Source organism: Myotis nattereri (assembly GCF_964212035.1).
Source record: "Myotis nattereri genome assembly, chromosome: 12".
NCBI classification, from domain to species: domain Eukaryota; kingdom Metazoa; phylum Chordata; class Mammalia; order Chiroptera; family Vespertilionidae; genus Myotis; species Myotis nattereri.
In genome coordinates this window covers 67,865,448-67,881,893 of record NC_138087.1, presented here as the reverse complement: position 1 = coordinate 67,881,893, position 16,446 = coordinate 67,865,448, and the positions used below count along the sequence as shown (strand labels likewise).

The window sequence follows — 16,446 nt, the reverse complement described above, 5'->3', positions numbered from 1 at the left end:
CTGAGTTGTTTACTTGCACCAAAATTTATGACAAAATTTGGAAACAAATGACCACTTTAAAAGCTGTATTTTAAAAATTTAATGACATGTAAAAACGCTGGCGTGGAGAATGAACAAAAAAGGTAAAAACTAAATATAGAGTCTAGTCCAAATTCATTTAAAATGTGTCTGTGTGTCTATGTGCTCTGAAAGGAAATACATCAAAATGTTACTGCAATAGATGGTGGGATAATGATGGGTTTTTTTCTTTTATACCTTTTTTCAAATTTTTTATAGTTAGCAAATACTTTTATAATAAGAAAAAAGAGTTACTATTTATAAATCTATATTTCAAGGGAGAAAAAGTTATGTAAATCTCAACATATATGTTTTAAAGTTCTTCCTATTTATTTTGTCTAAAATTCTTTTAGGTAGGATTAATGCCTTTAGAACTAGATCTTTGTTAAATGTTTTTATTAAAATGTTTTGTTAAAATTAATACTTAGCAATACTTTTAAATGATTTTTCCATTAAAAATATAATTAGCTCCATTAATTCAGCACAACAAATTTTTTTTATTATCTTTCGTTTCTTGTATCAGTCAATAATAGCATTTTTTTCTGTTTCACTTTATAAGTGTTTCCAAGTGCATTTGATAACATGGATCGTGTTTTGTTTCTATTAGAACTAAAGAATATTCTGGACATGCTGCACCTTGAAAACAATGAACTACAAGGTTTGAAGCTACAGCATGACCAAAAGATGTCTGAGTTAGAGAAGACTCAGGTTGAAGTATTAGAGGTAATAAGCAAAGCTGTTTTACCAATACCAAATTGCAGTCTTTGTCTCTTAGCATGATTGAGTCATCTTTTATCTGATTTAGGAGAAACTGGAGTTAGAGAATTTGCAGCAGGCAGCTGTGCGACAGAAAGGGGAAATAGAGTGGCAGAAGCAGCTCCTCGAAAGGGACAAACGGGAAATAGAGCGAATAACTGCTGAGAACCGAGCATTGCAATCATGTGTTGAGTCTTTGTGTGAAGAAAAGCAAGATCTGGAAGAGAAATGTGACAACTGGGAAAAGAAGTTGGCACAAACCAAACGGTAAGAAGGGAACAAATTAAGCCTGCAAGATCACTTCTTGAAAGCTAAACCATAAACACTCTATACAAAAATTTGGAAAATTGAGAAAGGGAAAAAAAGTACTCCACAAACTCACTATCAGAATGAAATTCACCAATAGCATTTTTGGGCAAATTTCTTTTTACACTTTGCCCCCCAAAGCATTTTCTTAATCCGTTGTGGTGGTGTTGTTTTTTTTGTTGTTGTTGTTGTTGTTTTAAGTAAAATAATACATGCTGGGAGATAGAAATAAATGGAGAAATATACCTTGTTTGTGGGTAGGAAATATTGTTACAATTCAGTTCTCAGATTGATTTATAAATTCAAAACAATCACAATCAAAATCCCAACAGACGTTTAAAATAGAAATTGACAGTTTGGTTCTAAAATTCATATGCAAACAACCTAGAATAAAGTCTAAAACTTTTTAACTGTGACACAAAAACAACTTTGAAAAAGAAGAACAAATGTTTAGTGCTAACACTACCTGATTTCAAGACTTAATATACAACTATGGTAATCAAAACACTCTGGCACTGGTATAAAGGTAGACAGATACATCTATGGAACAGCACACAAATTCCAGAAGTAAACTCATAAATATGTGGCCAGCTGATTTTGACAAAGATGCAAAGACATCTTTTTCATTAGAGAAAAGATGGTCTTTTCAAAAAATGTTACTGAAACAATTGTGTATCCCCCCCCCCCAAAAGAAAGAGCCTCAATCCATACCTCACACTGCATATAAAAATTAACTCAAAATGGACCATAAATATAAAACCTAAATATAAAACTCCAAGGAAAAAAAGCCTTTGTGACCTGGGGTTAGGCAAATTTTTTTTAGCTATGACACTGAAAGCATGATCTGTGAGAGAATAATAATTAATTTGGACTTCATCAAAACTTAAAAATTCTCCTCAGAAGACACTGTTAAGATGATGAAAAGACAGATGGGAGAAAAATATTTACAACCACATATGTTATAATGGACTCATACCCAGAATATTTATATATATAAAACTCTCAAAACTCAATAATAAGAAAATGAGCAATCCAATTTTTCAAATGGGCAAAAGATTTGAACAGAGAATTCACTTAAAGAGATATATGGGTGGTAAATAAGCACATAAAAGATGTGCAGCATCGTTGACCATTAGGAAAATGCAATTAAAACCACAACGAGATATCATTACACACCTATTAGAATGGCTAAACTAAAGACTGAGTGTACCTAATGTTAGCCAGGAACTTTCACACCTGATTGGTGGGAGTGTAAATTGTTAGACTACTTTGGAAAATAGTTTGGCAGTTATTTAAAATATCAAACATATACCTACCAGAAGATCTAGCAGTTGCACTCCTAGTTATTTACTCATGAGGCATGAAAGCATATGTCCAAACAAAGACTATATACTAATGTTCATAGCAGCTTTTATTTGCAATAGCCAAAAACTGGAAACACCCTAAATGTTAATCAACTGGTAAACAGACAGGCAAATTACAGTATATCCTTACCATGGAATACTACTCAGCAATAAAAAGGGATGGAGTTGATACAAGAACATGGCTGAATCTCAGAGTAATTATTCTCAGTGGAAAAAAAACAACTACAAACACAAGCAAGTGCATACTGTGTGATTCCAGTTATGTAAGAGAATGCATGCACATGCATGTCTGCTTATGGGCAAATTCTCTGATACAAACAATTGTGTTTCTTGCTTTTACACTTATCAGAAGTTAGAGATCCATTTTCACCACTTGGATTTTTTGAATTATTAGTGCTAGTCATGTGTTTCATCCCTGATTTTTATAAAACTTCATTTTAGCGAGTTGTTATTTTTTAATCTCTTATTTTTAAATAGGTTTCTCTTGAAAATGAGTTAAGACCTTAAATTTTTAAGATTTATAATCATTCAGATTTCATAACTAATTTGTGAAAGTGTAACACGGTCTCTCAGTTGTCTCTTGTGTGTGCTTGAACATTTTATATTTGACAGCGTATCTATTCTTTACTTGGATGGTAGGGTTTTAGCAGCTACAGAAGAAAAATGCAAAATGGAGCAATCGAACTTAGAAAAGCTGGAATTGAGTGTCAGAAAACTGCAGCAGGAGCTAGACCAGTTAAACCGGGACAAGCTCTCTCTGCATGAAGACATGGCAGCAATGCAGCAGCAGCTACAAGGTAGGAGGCCACATAGCTGGGGCTTCTGCCTTTTCTTAGCGTATCCCTTTAGTTGTTTGATTTTTCTTTTTCTTTTTTTAATATATTTTATTTATTTTTTTAAAGAAAGGAAGGGAGGGAGAGAGAGAGTTAAGAACATCGATGAGAGAGAAACATCGATCAGCTGCCTCTTGCACATCTCCTACTGGGAACGTGCCCCCAACCAAGGTACATGCCCTTGACTGGAATCGAACCTGGGACCTTTCAATCCGCAGGCCGACGCTCTATCCACTGAGCCAAACTGGTTTTGGCTGATTTTTCTTGTTATAGAAATAACTCACGCTAATGGGCCTGAGGTTTCTTTTAGAAATGACAAAAATGTTCTGAATTTAGGTGGTGGTGATGTTTGTACAACTGTGAATATATTAAAAGCCACTGAATTGTATACTTTAAGTGGGTGAAATACATCCTATATAAATATCTCAAAGCTGTTTAAAACTAATTTTTGTTCTTATAAGAACAATTTCAAAACAGCAAAAAGATGAAATAAAAATTACTATTGACCTCATTCCTCAAAGGGATGATATTTCCTAGGGATGTGTTTGTGTGTTTGTATAGTTTTAAAAAAAAAACAAAGGTGCAAATAATATCTTTATTACCAAATCTTTATAATTATTTATGATTATTTAGGAGAAGTTACTAGGTACTTCTAGCTAATAATATACTTGTTGATTACTATTATGTTTTAGATATGATGCTAATATTTTATATGCATTTTCTCATTTAATTATTGAAACAGTTTTATGTGATAAAAACTATTATTTTACACATTTTCAAATGAGGGAACTTTAGTTTCCTTATCACTTGCTTAAGGTAAGTGACTTGCTCAAACCCACACAGCTAGTAACAAAACTAATATATGTATAAAATTTATTCCCATATTGTCTTCCTGAGAGGTTATACCAAATTACATTTCTACCAGCAAGGTTGTAGGTGCCTGATTATAAGTCATGCACTTCAGCACTAGCTATTATCTGTAAAAATTTTTGTTAGGATTTGAAAATGGAAGTCATCAAAAACCTGGGCTCCAAGCCCAGATCTGGGTTGTGCATGTACTCTCTCTTTTGGCCTTTAAAAAAAAGTGTGGCATAGTCATACATTGAGCAGAAATATGTTTAAATTCACTTTCACTCCACTTTTTTGGGGAGCTAATGGAAATCTGGAAAATGCATACGTATGTATTATATCATATAAATGTTATTTCTGTAGAAAAACGAGAAGCAGTAAACTCGTTACAGGAAGAACTAGCTGATGTTCAAGACCATTTGAACCTAACAAAACAGGTAAGCTTAACATGTAATCTTCTAGTGGTATCCTGAAGGCATTCAGACAGTTGGTTGAAATAGCAATCAAATAGGCTAGTTCCTTTTCATACCAGCAGGTACCACAGGGCCATTTATATAACACAAACATCATATACACATGCCGAACAGTGATTTTCTAATTTATTTTAGCCCTAGAAATCTTTATTCAAACAACATTTTACTGAAAGTTAATAAATAAGGTGGTGGCTAGACCAGAGCCCAACCCCTCAGCAGCCCCTGTAGAGGCTTTAGGGGCCAGAAGGACCATCTCTTATCTGTGCACAGATGAACCTCCAAAGGCTGGGCTTAGATTTGATGGCTCATTGAGCTGCAGAATAACTGCCAGATCTGGGCCACTCTTGTCTGACATTGAATAGAGTGGATTCTTGACCCTTATACTTCTGATAATCTTAAAAGTAATTCAGTGTTGTCCTGTGAGAATAGTGTTGTAATTTGAGTTTCAAAGAACTTCAAGCAAGTTCTGGGCCTCAGTTTCCACTATGGAAATTAGAGGTTTGATTAGACATCTAAATTCTCTTCCTTCTACCTGTAGGATTCTGTGTTTCTAACATGTATAAAATATAAAATCAAAGTGTTCTATCTTTTAAAAAGTCTTAAATGGGTTCTCATTAATATTTTTTGTGGTGTTAGAAATATGGTAACTTTTTCAAATATGCTTAATTTAAAGAAAGAAGTATTGTTTTCTGAGTTTTTTAAACCTATATATTTCAAATGATAACAAAACCATGACTTTTGGTTCATTTTCAATAAGAGTTAACCTTATTCACAGTCTTTCTTAATCTTAGCAAACCTGTGAGGTGGGTATTGTTTATTCCCACCTCAGTGACAATACAGCTAAAGCTCAGAGGAACTGAATCTCTTGCTGAGTTTCTGACATCTTCTGCCGTCTTGTGGTTTTTTTTTAGGTACTAAAAAGAGGAAAGCCAATGATTGAGTTCTGGGTACCTTTGTATAAATTTGTGGAGATAATAAAGGATATGGAACTTTTATTCTGTCTCATTTTGTCAGACTTAGCAGATGCTGGCGTGGCACTGGCCACCTCTAGTAAAGATGGCTTTGTTAGTAGTTTCAATGTATCCTTTCACCTAAAGGACCTGCTCCACACCACCAGGCGGAATGATGCACTGCTCAGTGAGCAGACCAGGCTCCAGAAGGACATCAGTGAGTGGGTAAAGAAGTTGGAAGACTGCCAAAAAGAAGAGGAGACAAAACAGCAACAGCTTCAAGTGCTCCAGAATGAGATTGAAGAAAACAAAGCCAAACTAGCAGAACAAGAAATGGTACCACATGTTTATGATTTTATGTAACAGGAAACACTTTGTCACTGGTGTGAGCTTTTTTCCTCTTGGCAGAAACCTGCTGAGAAGTACCCCACAAAGGAATAGCTTCCCTTAACTGCCCTGGGTAATTAGGGGGTATTGTAACCAACTCTTTCTTGGTATTAATATTTCTAGACTCTTAAGGCCCTAGAACATTGGTTATATAAAGAATCTTCATGGCCACCTGTCATTTGCTGCTTGCATCCCCTTCTTACATGCTGACCAAATTGTTTTCCAGTCCCTCCTTGATTACCTTGGTAAAGAAACTCACTCTGTCATGGTGGGCTGTTTCCTACTTTCTATTGTACTAGACTCTATCCATGAAGATGCTCTCATCTGGGACACTATTTGTTATTGTATGACTGACTAAAATTGTTCTTTATTAAGATGTTTCAAAGACTCCAGAAACAGAGAGAAAGTGAAGAAAGAAAATTAGAAGCAAGTAAAGCAACACTGAAGGAGCAGCAGCAGCAACTGGAAAAGGAAGTAACAGACCAGCAAAGCAAACTGGACCAGGTGCTCACAAAGCTGCTGGGGACAGAAGAGCGTGTCAGGACTCTGCAGGAAGAGGAGAGGTGGGGTGAGGCCCTGGAGAAGACGCTCTCCCAAACCCGTATGTATTCTGGAACATCACATTCCGGGGGAGGGGTGCTCTTCTGGTGTCTTGTGATGTACAGGAGACCCAGGGCCCAAGCATAGCCCAGAAAGGAGGCAAAAGCAGCACAGTGGGGAGTACAGTACAGACGTGATCCTCATAGCCCTGTGGAAGAGTGGCATTGAGACTGACGGTTAAACCTTTTTGCTTCACCATATTGTCTTCTTTGAGAATGCTATCCCAAGAAAGTGGGAAAGTAAGGCAAAGTAGTGCCAAAAGGTACTCTATAGGCTTTCTGTGAAGTACATTACTTATGAGCTCTGGGAACAATGATTCATTTCATCTCAGTCAGTGGAAAAAAAAAATATTAACTGTTCTACTTCTATCCAAATTTGACAGTGCAAAATTTCTGTAAAATTTGACAAATACCAAAATACAGGTATTTGCCTTTAGATCTGTTTGTTCTCGCTTAAGCCATATATAAAATAGAGTTGACATGGGAATCCAGGGTAAATGATTGTTCTAACATCAATAATGATATTTTTTCTGCAGGGTTTAATAATGATCAGAAAATGTTGTTCCCTCCCCTTACCCCTGAGTGAACCCAGTGGACTTAAAGGATCTGAAGGGATTATTATTTCTTTTCCCTGAGAATTCTTCTTCTTTTTTTTAATCCTTACCCAGGAATATGTTTTTACTGATTATATAGAAAGAGAAACATCGACGTGAGAGAGAAACAGCAATTGGTTGCCTTCTGTACATGCCCTGACCTGGGATGGAACCCGCAACCTAGGTATGTGCCCTGACCAGAAATAGAACCTGCAACCTTTTGGTGCATGGGATAATGCTATCACCAACTGAGCCGCCAGCTGGGGTACGCTGAGAACTCTTGATCGAACCAGACCCAATCATTCATTTTGAAAATGAAACCTAACAAAAAAAAAACTTTAAAAAAAGCGTGGCCACGCCAAAGGTATAAAAAGTGAAATCTGGATAGGGTGTTACTCTAAAGGTTGTGATCAGAACAATTTGTTTTAGGTGTCACTGTTATTTATAAGCATTATTTATTCAGTCTCACTATGTACTAGGTATTTGAATACATGATTCTCATCGAACAGCAGGAGATAGTTTCCCCTGTAAAACAGGGCTCATATGGCTCTAAATCTCATGTTCTCTGCACTGTACCACCTCCTGTGAAGGAAGAAGTACTGGTGTGCTTCCCTTCATTAAAATAAAGATTGAGTCCTAGCTGGTTTGGCTCAGTGGATAGAGCGTTGGCCTGTGGACTGAAGGGTCCTGGGTTCAATTGTGGTCAAGGGCACATGCCCACGTTGCAGGCTAGATCCCCAGTAGGGGGGCGTGCAGGAGGCAGCCAATCAATGATTCTCTCCCATCATTGATGTTTCTATCTCTCCTTTTCCCTTCCTGTCTGAAATCAATAAAAATATATTTAAAAAAATAAAATAAAGGTTGATAAAAACACAGCAGTCTGTTTTGTGTTCCCTGCACCCCAGGATTGGTGCTTTTTTTTTGAGTCAAATACTCAAAAAGGAGATAGTCGCCGTGTATCACTTTGGAATCAGCCCTCGAGGCCCATTATGTCAAGAGGCACCTTATCTGGGCCTTTTTTGGGGCCTCTGGTGTGGGTCAGAGGGGACTTGGAAGACTCAGTGATGGAGTGGGTGGCATGTCATTATGCAATCTGCCCTCGAGGGAAGGAAAGCTCTGCCTACATCCAGCTCAGGGCCTCTGGCTAAAGTACTAAAAATGCTCATTTCAGAACAACAGCTTTCAGAACGGGAGCAGCAATTAATGGAAAAGTCAAATGAGCTGCTGGCTCTCCAAAAAGAGACAGATTCTATGAGGGCCGACTTCAGCCTCCTGCGGAACCAGTTCTTGACGGAAAGAAAGAAATCTGAGAAACAGGTTCTCAGCCTGAAGGAAGCACTTAAGATCCAGCGGAGCCAATTGGAGAAAAACCTTCTCGTGAGTACCTGCCACCCTGGCAGTTTATGAAGAAATGATGCGTTTAAATGTTTAAACTAACACTGTTTCAACATAGAAAAAACAGATTACCTGTCAGCCCAACTATTGCTTTTGGTGTATTTCTGCATAATTTGTTCTTGAAGCTGATGGTAGATGTTGTCTGCGTCTGGGCTGCAGCCCTGGCTGGAAAGATGGTCCTATAAACAAGACAATGTCAGCACAAAGCAGGGAGCACTCTCAGCTGGCAAGCTGCTACTGGCTGCAGTCAGTGCTCATAGCTTTTCCTCATCCTGCCCTTTTGGTCAACATTACCAGTAGCTTTAATTAATCATTATCCTAAAACCAAGAAGCCCAATCTAGCATGCTTTTAACCCTGAAATAAATTTTGGGAGGTGATACACAGATGAATTCAAAACAGTTTATGGTGGGTGGAGGCAGATGGGCAGCAACAGGGACTGTCACAGAAATGGGTTTCTCTAACACTCTCTGAAGGAATTAATGAACCCCTGTGGTGTGAATGTAACTTTAAATCACATGTGTTTCCAAAAAGGTGATAGAGCCCCTTGTAACTAATGATAGGGTAACATGATTATAAAGATAAATATGCGGATATCTAAATTTTAACCCTTTCGGTAACCCTGAGATGATGGGGTCATTGTTCCCATTTTACAGACTATTAATGGAGGCTAAGAAAGAGAAAGTAACTTACTAAAAGTAATGTTGCAGACCTAGGATTCAGGCTTTGGGCTAACAGACTCTGTACTCCCAGCGCCACCACAGCTGCTAAAGAAGGCAGGTAGGATTACCCCCATTTTACAACCAGACAAGCTGCGGCCCAGATGGAAGTTACAGAGCTAGTGAGTGTGTAAGTCAGCACCGACATCTCCATATATTGGACAACAGTCATTTTCCTCCTTCTGTGCTAGGAGCAAAAGCAAGAGAACAGCTGCATGCAGAAGGAAATGGCAACAATCGAGCAGGTGGCCCAGGACAACCACGAACGGGCCAGGCGCCTGATGAAGGAGCTCAACCAGATGCAGCATGAGTACACGGAACTCAAGAAACAGGTGTGTCCAGGAGGCCTGGCTGGCCGTCAGACAGGGGCCCTCGGGAGGCACGCTCACTGCCCGTGGCCTCAGACAGACTTCGCTTCTCAAATAGCTTGTTAAGAGGAGTATTTCTTGGTGAAAATTGTGAAAAGCAGAATGTATAGAATGTTAAGTCCAATTTCTTTTTGTAGTCTTAAAATATAGAAATATACCTTCACAAGAAAAACTTACTAGTCCAAAATATACTTTTAAAATTCATCAAGCTTTATATATTATTTTTGAGAGAAAAACGAAGTTCTTCAGCATAAAGCTTTATCATGTCCCAAAGAAGTGTGTTGAAATGTTAGAGTTTATGTCAGAAACAAGTCTGTAAGAGCCAACCACCCTGGGTAAGAAAGAGTGACTCCAGGGGAACCTGCATTACCCTGCAGAGGGTGTGAGAATAGTTCCTGCATAGACTACTAGTCTCCTCCTAGATGCCCCTGGCGTCTCTTCACCAGTGTCAGCATTTGGGCCACCCAGGACTCTCTAGTCGGCTACTGGGGCCACTCATTTGACCTGCCACGCTTTATCCTTTGGACAACCACAGTGGCCATTTGGTTTTATTTGTGTCTCCAAACTCTCCCCCACCCCCAATATACACTCCCTTTGGTTGAAGAAAAAGATGTTTTATTTTAAAGCTCCAAGTCCCTGCTAACTTGGAAGGGCAATTAGCAGTGGGTATGGCTATATTATCTTCCCTGAGCTCTTCATGGAGAGAGCCACATAGAGTAGTCTCAGGTATTCAACACAGTCTGTAACACCTAAGAAAACTGTTTAACCACCAGATTCTTCACCCATAAAATGAAAGCATTTGACCAGATCACTTCTAAGGCCCCTTTCAGCATTAACATTTATAATCTAGATCACTCATGACTTGTTTCAGTAAATGGTCATTTTCTCCTTGCTATTTAATTATCGTAGTTGCCATTTATTAGATACCACTAAGGTGGTTCATATAAATTCTCATATTTTTTAATGCAAGGTATAATCTTAATGTATAAATGATGTAACAGGTTAAGAAGTAACTTGCCCTAACTCATATGGTAATGTTTACTGGCAATGAGATTAAAATCCAGCTCTATCTAACTCCAGAGAGACTGACTTCTACAGAGCAATATATCATCAAGGAACACTGTGCCCATGCTTTTTAAAAATATATATATTTTTATTGATTTCAGAGAGGGAGGGAAAGGGAGAGAGATAGAAACATCAATGATGAGAGAGAATCATTGATTGGCTGCTTCCTGCACTCCCCCTGCTGAGGATCAAGCCCCACAACTCGGCCATGTGCCCTTGACCAGAATCAAACCTGAGACCCTTCAGTCTGCAGGTTGACGCTCTGTCGCTGCACCACTCAAAATGCCAGTAAAATCGTTTACATGGTAGCTTATAGATACTTCAGTAGTTGAAAAAGCACAAGTTTTGACATCTGTAGATCTTTAAACTCGGCACATTAAACAGTTTAATTCCAGTTAATTCCCAAACTTAACCAATGGTATTTGACTCTTGTTCTTTAGATGGCAAACCAAAATGATTTGGAAAGAAGACAAATGGAAATCAGCGAAGCAATGAGGACACTTAAATCTGAGGTGAAAGATGAAATCAGAACCAGCCTGAAGAATTTCAACCAGTTTCTTCCAGAGCTACCAGCAGATCTGGAAGCTGTTTTGGAAAGGAACGAAAACCTAGGAGGAGGGTTGGAAAGCTTGAAGGAGAACTTGCCATTCACCATGAGTGAGAGGCCATCACCTTTGGAAGAAAAACCTAATTTTTCCCAGGTTCACATAATGGTAAGGATTTACCCTGCCATTCTCTGGACTTTGTAGAAGAATAACTTGGCTCCCATCTCCCCTGGATTAGCTGAAAACAGGCTTGATGGTGGGGAGTGTAGGGGGAAATGCTGGTTGGTTACTGATAGTGGTGTGTGGTGACTGGTGTTTCTCTTTCCTTCTGAAAAAGGATGAACACTGGCGTGGAGAAGCGCTTCGAGAGAAACTGCGGCACCGTGAAGATCGGCTCAAGGTTGCCCTTTACAAGCGACATGTATAGCATGAGTTACTGGCACACTGAGGAGTGGGAGGCGAATTGCTTGCATTCACATACTGCTGTCACATGGGCTCTACTGCAGTACTCACAGCAGCTTTGTAGATTACATGGTGGGAGCTCAGAGAAGTTGATCACACAGTGAACAGCAGAGTCAGTACTCAAAACCATGAATTCTGATGTTAAGCCTGAAAAATCAGACAGAGGCCGAAAAACCAGGGAGAACAGCCCGGCAGGTCCTTCTCCTCTAATAAAGCCTGTAGTCCTGGTTTTTCGGCCTCTGTCTGATTTTTCATTTTACTCCACCCACCAGTTGGGGGAAGGGAGGATCTATCAAAGCCCAGCATTATTTAACCTATACAGTGCTGCTTTGCCTCAGCCCAAGCTGACAGAAACCTAAGCATTTGGGACAGGAAATAGAGATACAATGATAAGCAATAAGGAGCTCAGACGCCAATGTTTTGGGGAAAGATTGGTAATACTGGAAAAGTAGGCTTGGGTGTCAGATAAGAAGTTGTTTGGCTCAGGGCATGTTGAGTTTCAAGGCCTTGTGACTCATCCAGGGAAGTATGTCTGCCTGTAGGCAGCTGAGAATAGGAGTCTAGACTTAGTGGTCAGAGTTGAATTAAAGATTTGGAGTTGAGAGTTGAAAAATGTGAAGTAGAACAGGAGGACAGAATGCACCTTTGGAGAACAGCTATATATCATAGGCTGAGAGGGAGCTATTTGTATACTGAGGGAGGCCCTTGACCTCCAAAAGTATTTATATGTAAATCCATTCTAATTAAATCAGGTTTAAAATTCAGTTCTTCGGTTGCCACATTTCAAGCTCTCAATAGCCGCATGTGACTACTGGCTACTATATTGGACAACACAGACAGACAACATTGCCTTCATCACACAAAGTTCTGTTGGACAGTGCTGCTGTAGACTTTGAGAGAATCATCTCAAAGGTACAGCATTGGAAAAGCCAGAAAGGAATCTGGGGTTGAGGATTAACTACATTGTGAGAGACACTGAAGACATTGAGTAGAAACCAATCTTCTGAGTCTGGGAAGAAAAGGAAGAGAGAGATGAGCAGTAATCTAATGGGGAGGCTGGAATCCTTAGCATCGTTACAGTAGAGAGAATAGACTGAGTATAGAGAATAGACTGAGACCTCTAGGTTTTTTTTTTTGGACAAGCATTTTCAGCAGCCATTCCTACTTTATGATAGTCAAATCTGCCTATCAAATGTTAAGTGTGAGGAAACTACTGCGTAATAGTTCTGGATATATAAAACTGTAAACTTCACCCTAACACTTTCAGGCTCAACTTCGACGCTGTATGTCTAAGCAAGCAGAAGTGTTAATCAAAGGGAAGCAGCAGACAGAGGGCACTTTACACAGCTTGAGGAGACAAGTCGACGCGCTAGGGGAACTGGTCACCAGCACCTCTGCAGATTCCATATCGTCACCATCACCTAGTCCGTCTCAGCTGGAGTTTTCTTTTGCAGAGGACTGTCAGCTTGGACCCAGCCAGGTAAAAGGAAGCTCTTCACAAGGGGTCTGACCTGTACTTGGAAACTAACTGAAAGTTTGGGATACATAATCTAGAGGACACTCAGAAGGAACACAGTGCCACCTTCCAATCTCTGGAAAACTTTTCCTAGTTTCGACTTTTTTCATGATCCCTAGTAAAACGAATCAACTGAGGTCTTCGGCAATGGACTAGACCTGGAGACGGGAGGACCTGTGAGGGACGTACTTAATGCTGCTATTAATGTCCTCCACCTCTGGATTTCCTTATTCTCTCCTGGGTCATACAGAATTTAGACCTGTGAGGCCAGTTTGAGCCCTAGTTTAACCTATCCGTCCCCCTGTGCCTATTGTTATTCCTCAGCAAAAGTTGGAACATAGACCTCTTACCCCAGGGTCTATGAGAAATCCTGAATTTCACAAAGGTTTTCTGTGTGACATATATAGTTAATCATTTAGGAGGAACATGAAATATACTCATGGATTGGTAAATAGTAACACAGTACTATTTTCAGAGACAGGCAATAGCTACTATTTTTTGACTGTCTACTGTGTACATGTACTAAACCCTTTCTCATTTAAAGAAATTGTATAAAATGAAACCAACATGTAGGGGCTAATCTATCTTTACTGCAGAGCAATATATGGAATGGTTGAGCCACAAGAAACATTAAGGAAAACTGCCTGTTTATTAATAAAGCACAAGCTCATTAGGAGAGTCAGGATTTAAATATGATTATCTTAAAACCTTCTATGGTAGGACCCAAATCAGGTTTAGGCCTCAGGATATGCCTAAAGGAAGGTGTCAGGTGGCTTTGGAAGTGAGACAGCCCCAGTAATGGGAGATAAGTGCATGAGTGTTTGGGGGCCAGTTCATTATCAGTTCATGGTGGCAGCCAGAGGAGTTAATGGTGCTCTAAATTCAAGAGAATAACGGAGAGGTTAGACCACAAGGGGTAGAGGTAAGATTGTTAGAATTATTTTGGAGTCTGGGGTAGTAATCCAGGTCTCTGTGGGATAATAGCCCATGCTACACGGGAATTAGAGTGCTAGCTTCTGGGCCTAATATTTTATCTCCCTTTTCAGAGCTGTTTCCAACAAGTCCTACAAGGTCCATCAAAATTACGAGACAGTTACCGACACTGATGCCATCCCAAGCTTCCTGCTCACAGGGTACCTGTTACAAATAGTTCTTTTAACCAGCACTTTCAGTTGGAAGATCTTGAATTTTAGCTTATAATCTTAAGAAAAGTAACCTCTCAACTTTCATTTTAAAATATTTTTCCAAAGAAGTATTCAAATATGTATTTTACCTATTAGCCTTTATGGTATCACTTTGTTCTGTTAATTTATATAAGACCTGTTTTTACTGTTGCAAGAATTCATCCTTTCTTTCTTTGTCTTACTGTAGGAAAAAATGGTTCAGCCAGATGAGGAATACTATCTTGCATAAATCTGAGGAAAGACCTCCACTACCTCACTAACTTCATTGTTGGAATGCCACTTAGTTTTTATCAAGATCCAGTGAATTCAGATGCTGAACTCTACTGTAGTTTATCGCACTTGAACCATTAAGGCCAGGGTTTTTGTAAGTCATGTGCACATATGGGAACAGTTGTATAAATTAAAACAGGGTTCTAGATTGCTGAGCATTTTTATTTTTTATCTTTGAAATGTGCTATTATAAAACCAATGCTGAATGTAACTGCAAATTGGAATCTATAAAGCGATAAAATCTTTAGTTACAAAGAAAAAAATATACTTAGGCCCCTCTTCATTCAGTGTCAAAGGTTATTTTTGGATTTTGCTTAAAAATCTATTTTCGTATGAAAATAAAAGGTAAAATAAATGTGGGCTATCGTCTGACTTTACATTTCACAGATATACAATAAAGCTATCATATTATTACCTTAATTCTAAGAAATGACAATCTTTCAAATAGTTTCCTATTTGTTTGGAGGTTGAAGTATGTTGTACCTATCAGAGAATATGTTTCATCTTTTGAAATACCCATTATAAAACTATTACATTTCAGGTTCTTTTCCTCGACCAAAAGTTTGGTGGAAAAGTAGAGAAGCTGACCCAGGCAGGGTACATTCAAACTGTGTTCAGACTTAAAAAATTTTGAAGTACTGTAACTAATGCCTCAACTCCATGGTACAGAAATACATTATTTCTCTAAAAATAAGAATAGCAGCTGGCAACAGAATTATTCCCATGGGATAGTGAAGTATGAAACCACATGAAATAGATTAGGTTTTAAAGTATTTCCAAGGACTCTTTTCTAGGCCCCCTAGACAACTTCTGATCCATAGCACATAGTTATGCCATGTTTCTACAATACAGAAGAGCAGTGCAGTAATCCTCATCACTTAGGTTTATATTCCTAAAAAGTTGTTTGGCTACAACTGGACCATTAAGATATGGGATAAATATAGTACAATGAAGACAATGGAAGTGACATAAAATTTACTAGTACATAGCAAGTTCTAGAAGACATCTAATTCCAAAACAAAAATTGATTTGGTAGTATCTTTTGTACTTACATTCTTCTTGGTTTCATTTTCACAAATCTTAACAAAATGCTTAAAATCCTGGCCTATTCAGTTGTCGAAATCTTTCAGGGACACATTTTCTTGTTTTATCCATGTACTGTATGTGAGGGTAAAATAACTTCTTTCTAAACTACCACATGAACCCTCTCTATATTCCCAAATAAACAGGAAATGGAAGGTAATCATTAAGTCTTCTGTTGAAGGGTAGTGAACTGAACCACACAACCACAAATAAAGATCATACCTAAAACAGTTGTGTGGGCAACCAAGTTCTCAAAACTTTGAGTCTTCTGGAATAAAAGAAGTGAGGTAATTAGTGTATGAAGCCAAACACCTGGTTCCAAAACTTTTTTCCAAAGAAAGTTTATTACCTCTGACTAGTATTATGTATCATCAAGTCCCCCCCCCTAAAAAAAAAAAAAATCAAGGTTATTGCATCAAATACTTATCCATGGAAAATACTTGAACATTGTGGAATGTCAGGTACTAAGCACCAATTACTAAGCAGGAGGGCCTCCTCCCTCATAGGTGCAAGGGCAATGAGTAACCCAGAGAAGCAGGTGACCACATAAGCAGTAAACTCTCATGGATTAAAAATTAAAAGAATTTCACATTCTCTCCAAAGTGCACTTGCCAATGTCTGGCACATGAATGTTACAATATGACAATTTGCTCCTTTATTTTTGAGCACCCAAG

At 38.5% G+C, this 16,446-nt stretch overlaps 1 protein-coding gene across 1 annotated transcript in view; it reads left to right on the top strand.

Annotated features, from left to right (window-relative positions):
• CNTRL (centriolin) overlaps positions 1 to 16,159 on the top strand; it is a 76,960-nt gene extending 60,801 nt beyond the window's left edge. The window contains exons 33-45 of the mRNA XM_081104291.1: positions 665 to 780; positions 863 to 1,080; positions 3,123 to 3,280; positions 4,529 to 4,602; positions 5,736 to 5,924; positions 6,351 to 6,576; positions 8,339 to 8,544; positions 9,471 to 9,611; positions 11,153 to 11,425; positions 11,595 to 11,657; positions 12,987 to 13,199; positions 14,282 to 14,368; positions 14,607 to 16,159. Coding sequence (XP_080960417.1) covers positions 665 to 780; positions 863 to 1,080; positions 3,123 to 3,280; positions 4,529 to 4,602; positions 5,736 to 5,924; positions 6,351 to 6,576; positions 8,339 to 8,544; positions 9,471 to 9,611; positions 11,153 to 11,425; positions 11,595 to 11,657; positions 12,987 to 13,199; positions 14,282 to 14,341 — 1,937 coding nt within the window. The 3' untranslated portion in view covers positions 14,342 to 14,368; positions 14,607 to 16,159. The remainder of the gene's footprint in view (positions 1 to 664; positions 781 to 862; positions 1,081 to 3,122; positions 3,281 to 4,528; positions 4,603 to 5,735; positions 5,925 to 6,350; positions 6,577 to 8,338; positions 8,545 to 9,470; positions 9,612 to 11,152; positions 11,426 to 11,594; positions 11,658 to 12,986; positions 13,200 to 14,281; positions 14,369 to 14,606) is intronic.
• The last annotated feature ends 287 nt before the right edge of the window (positions 16,160 to 16,446 follow it).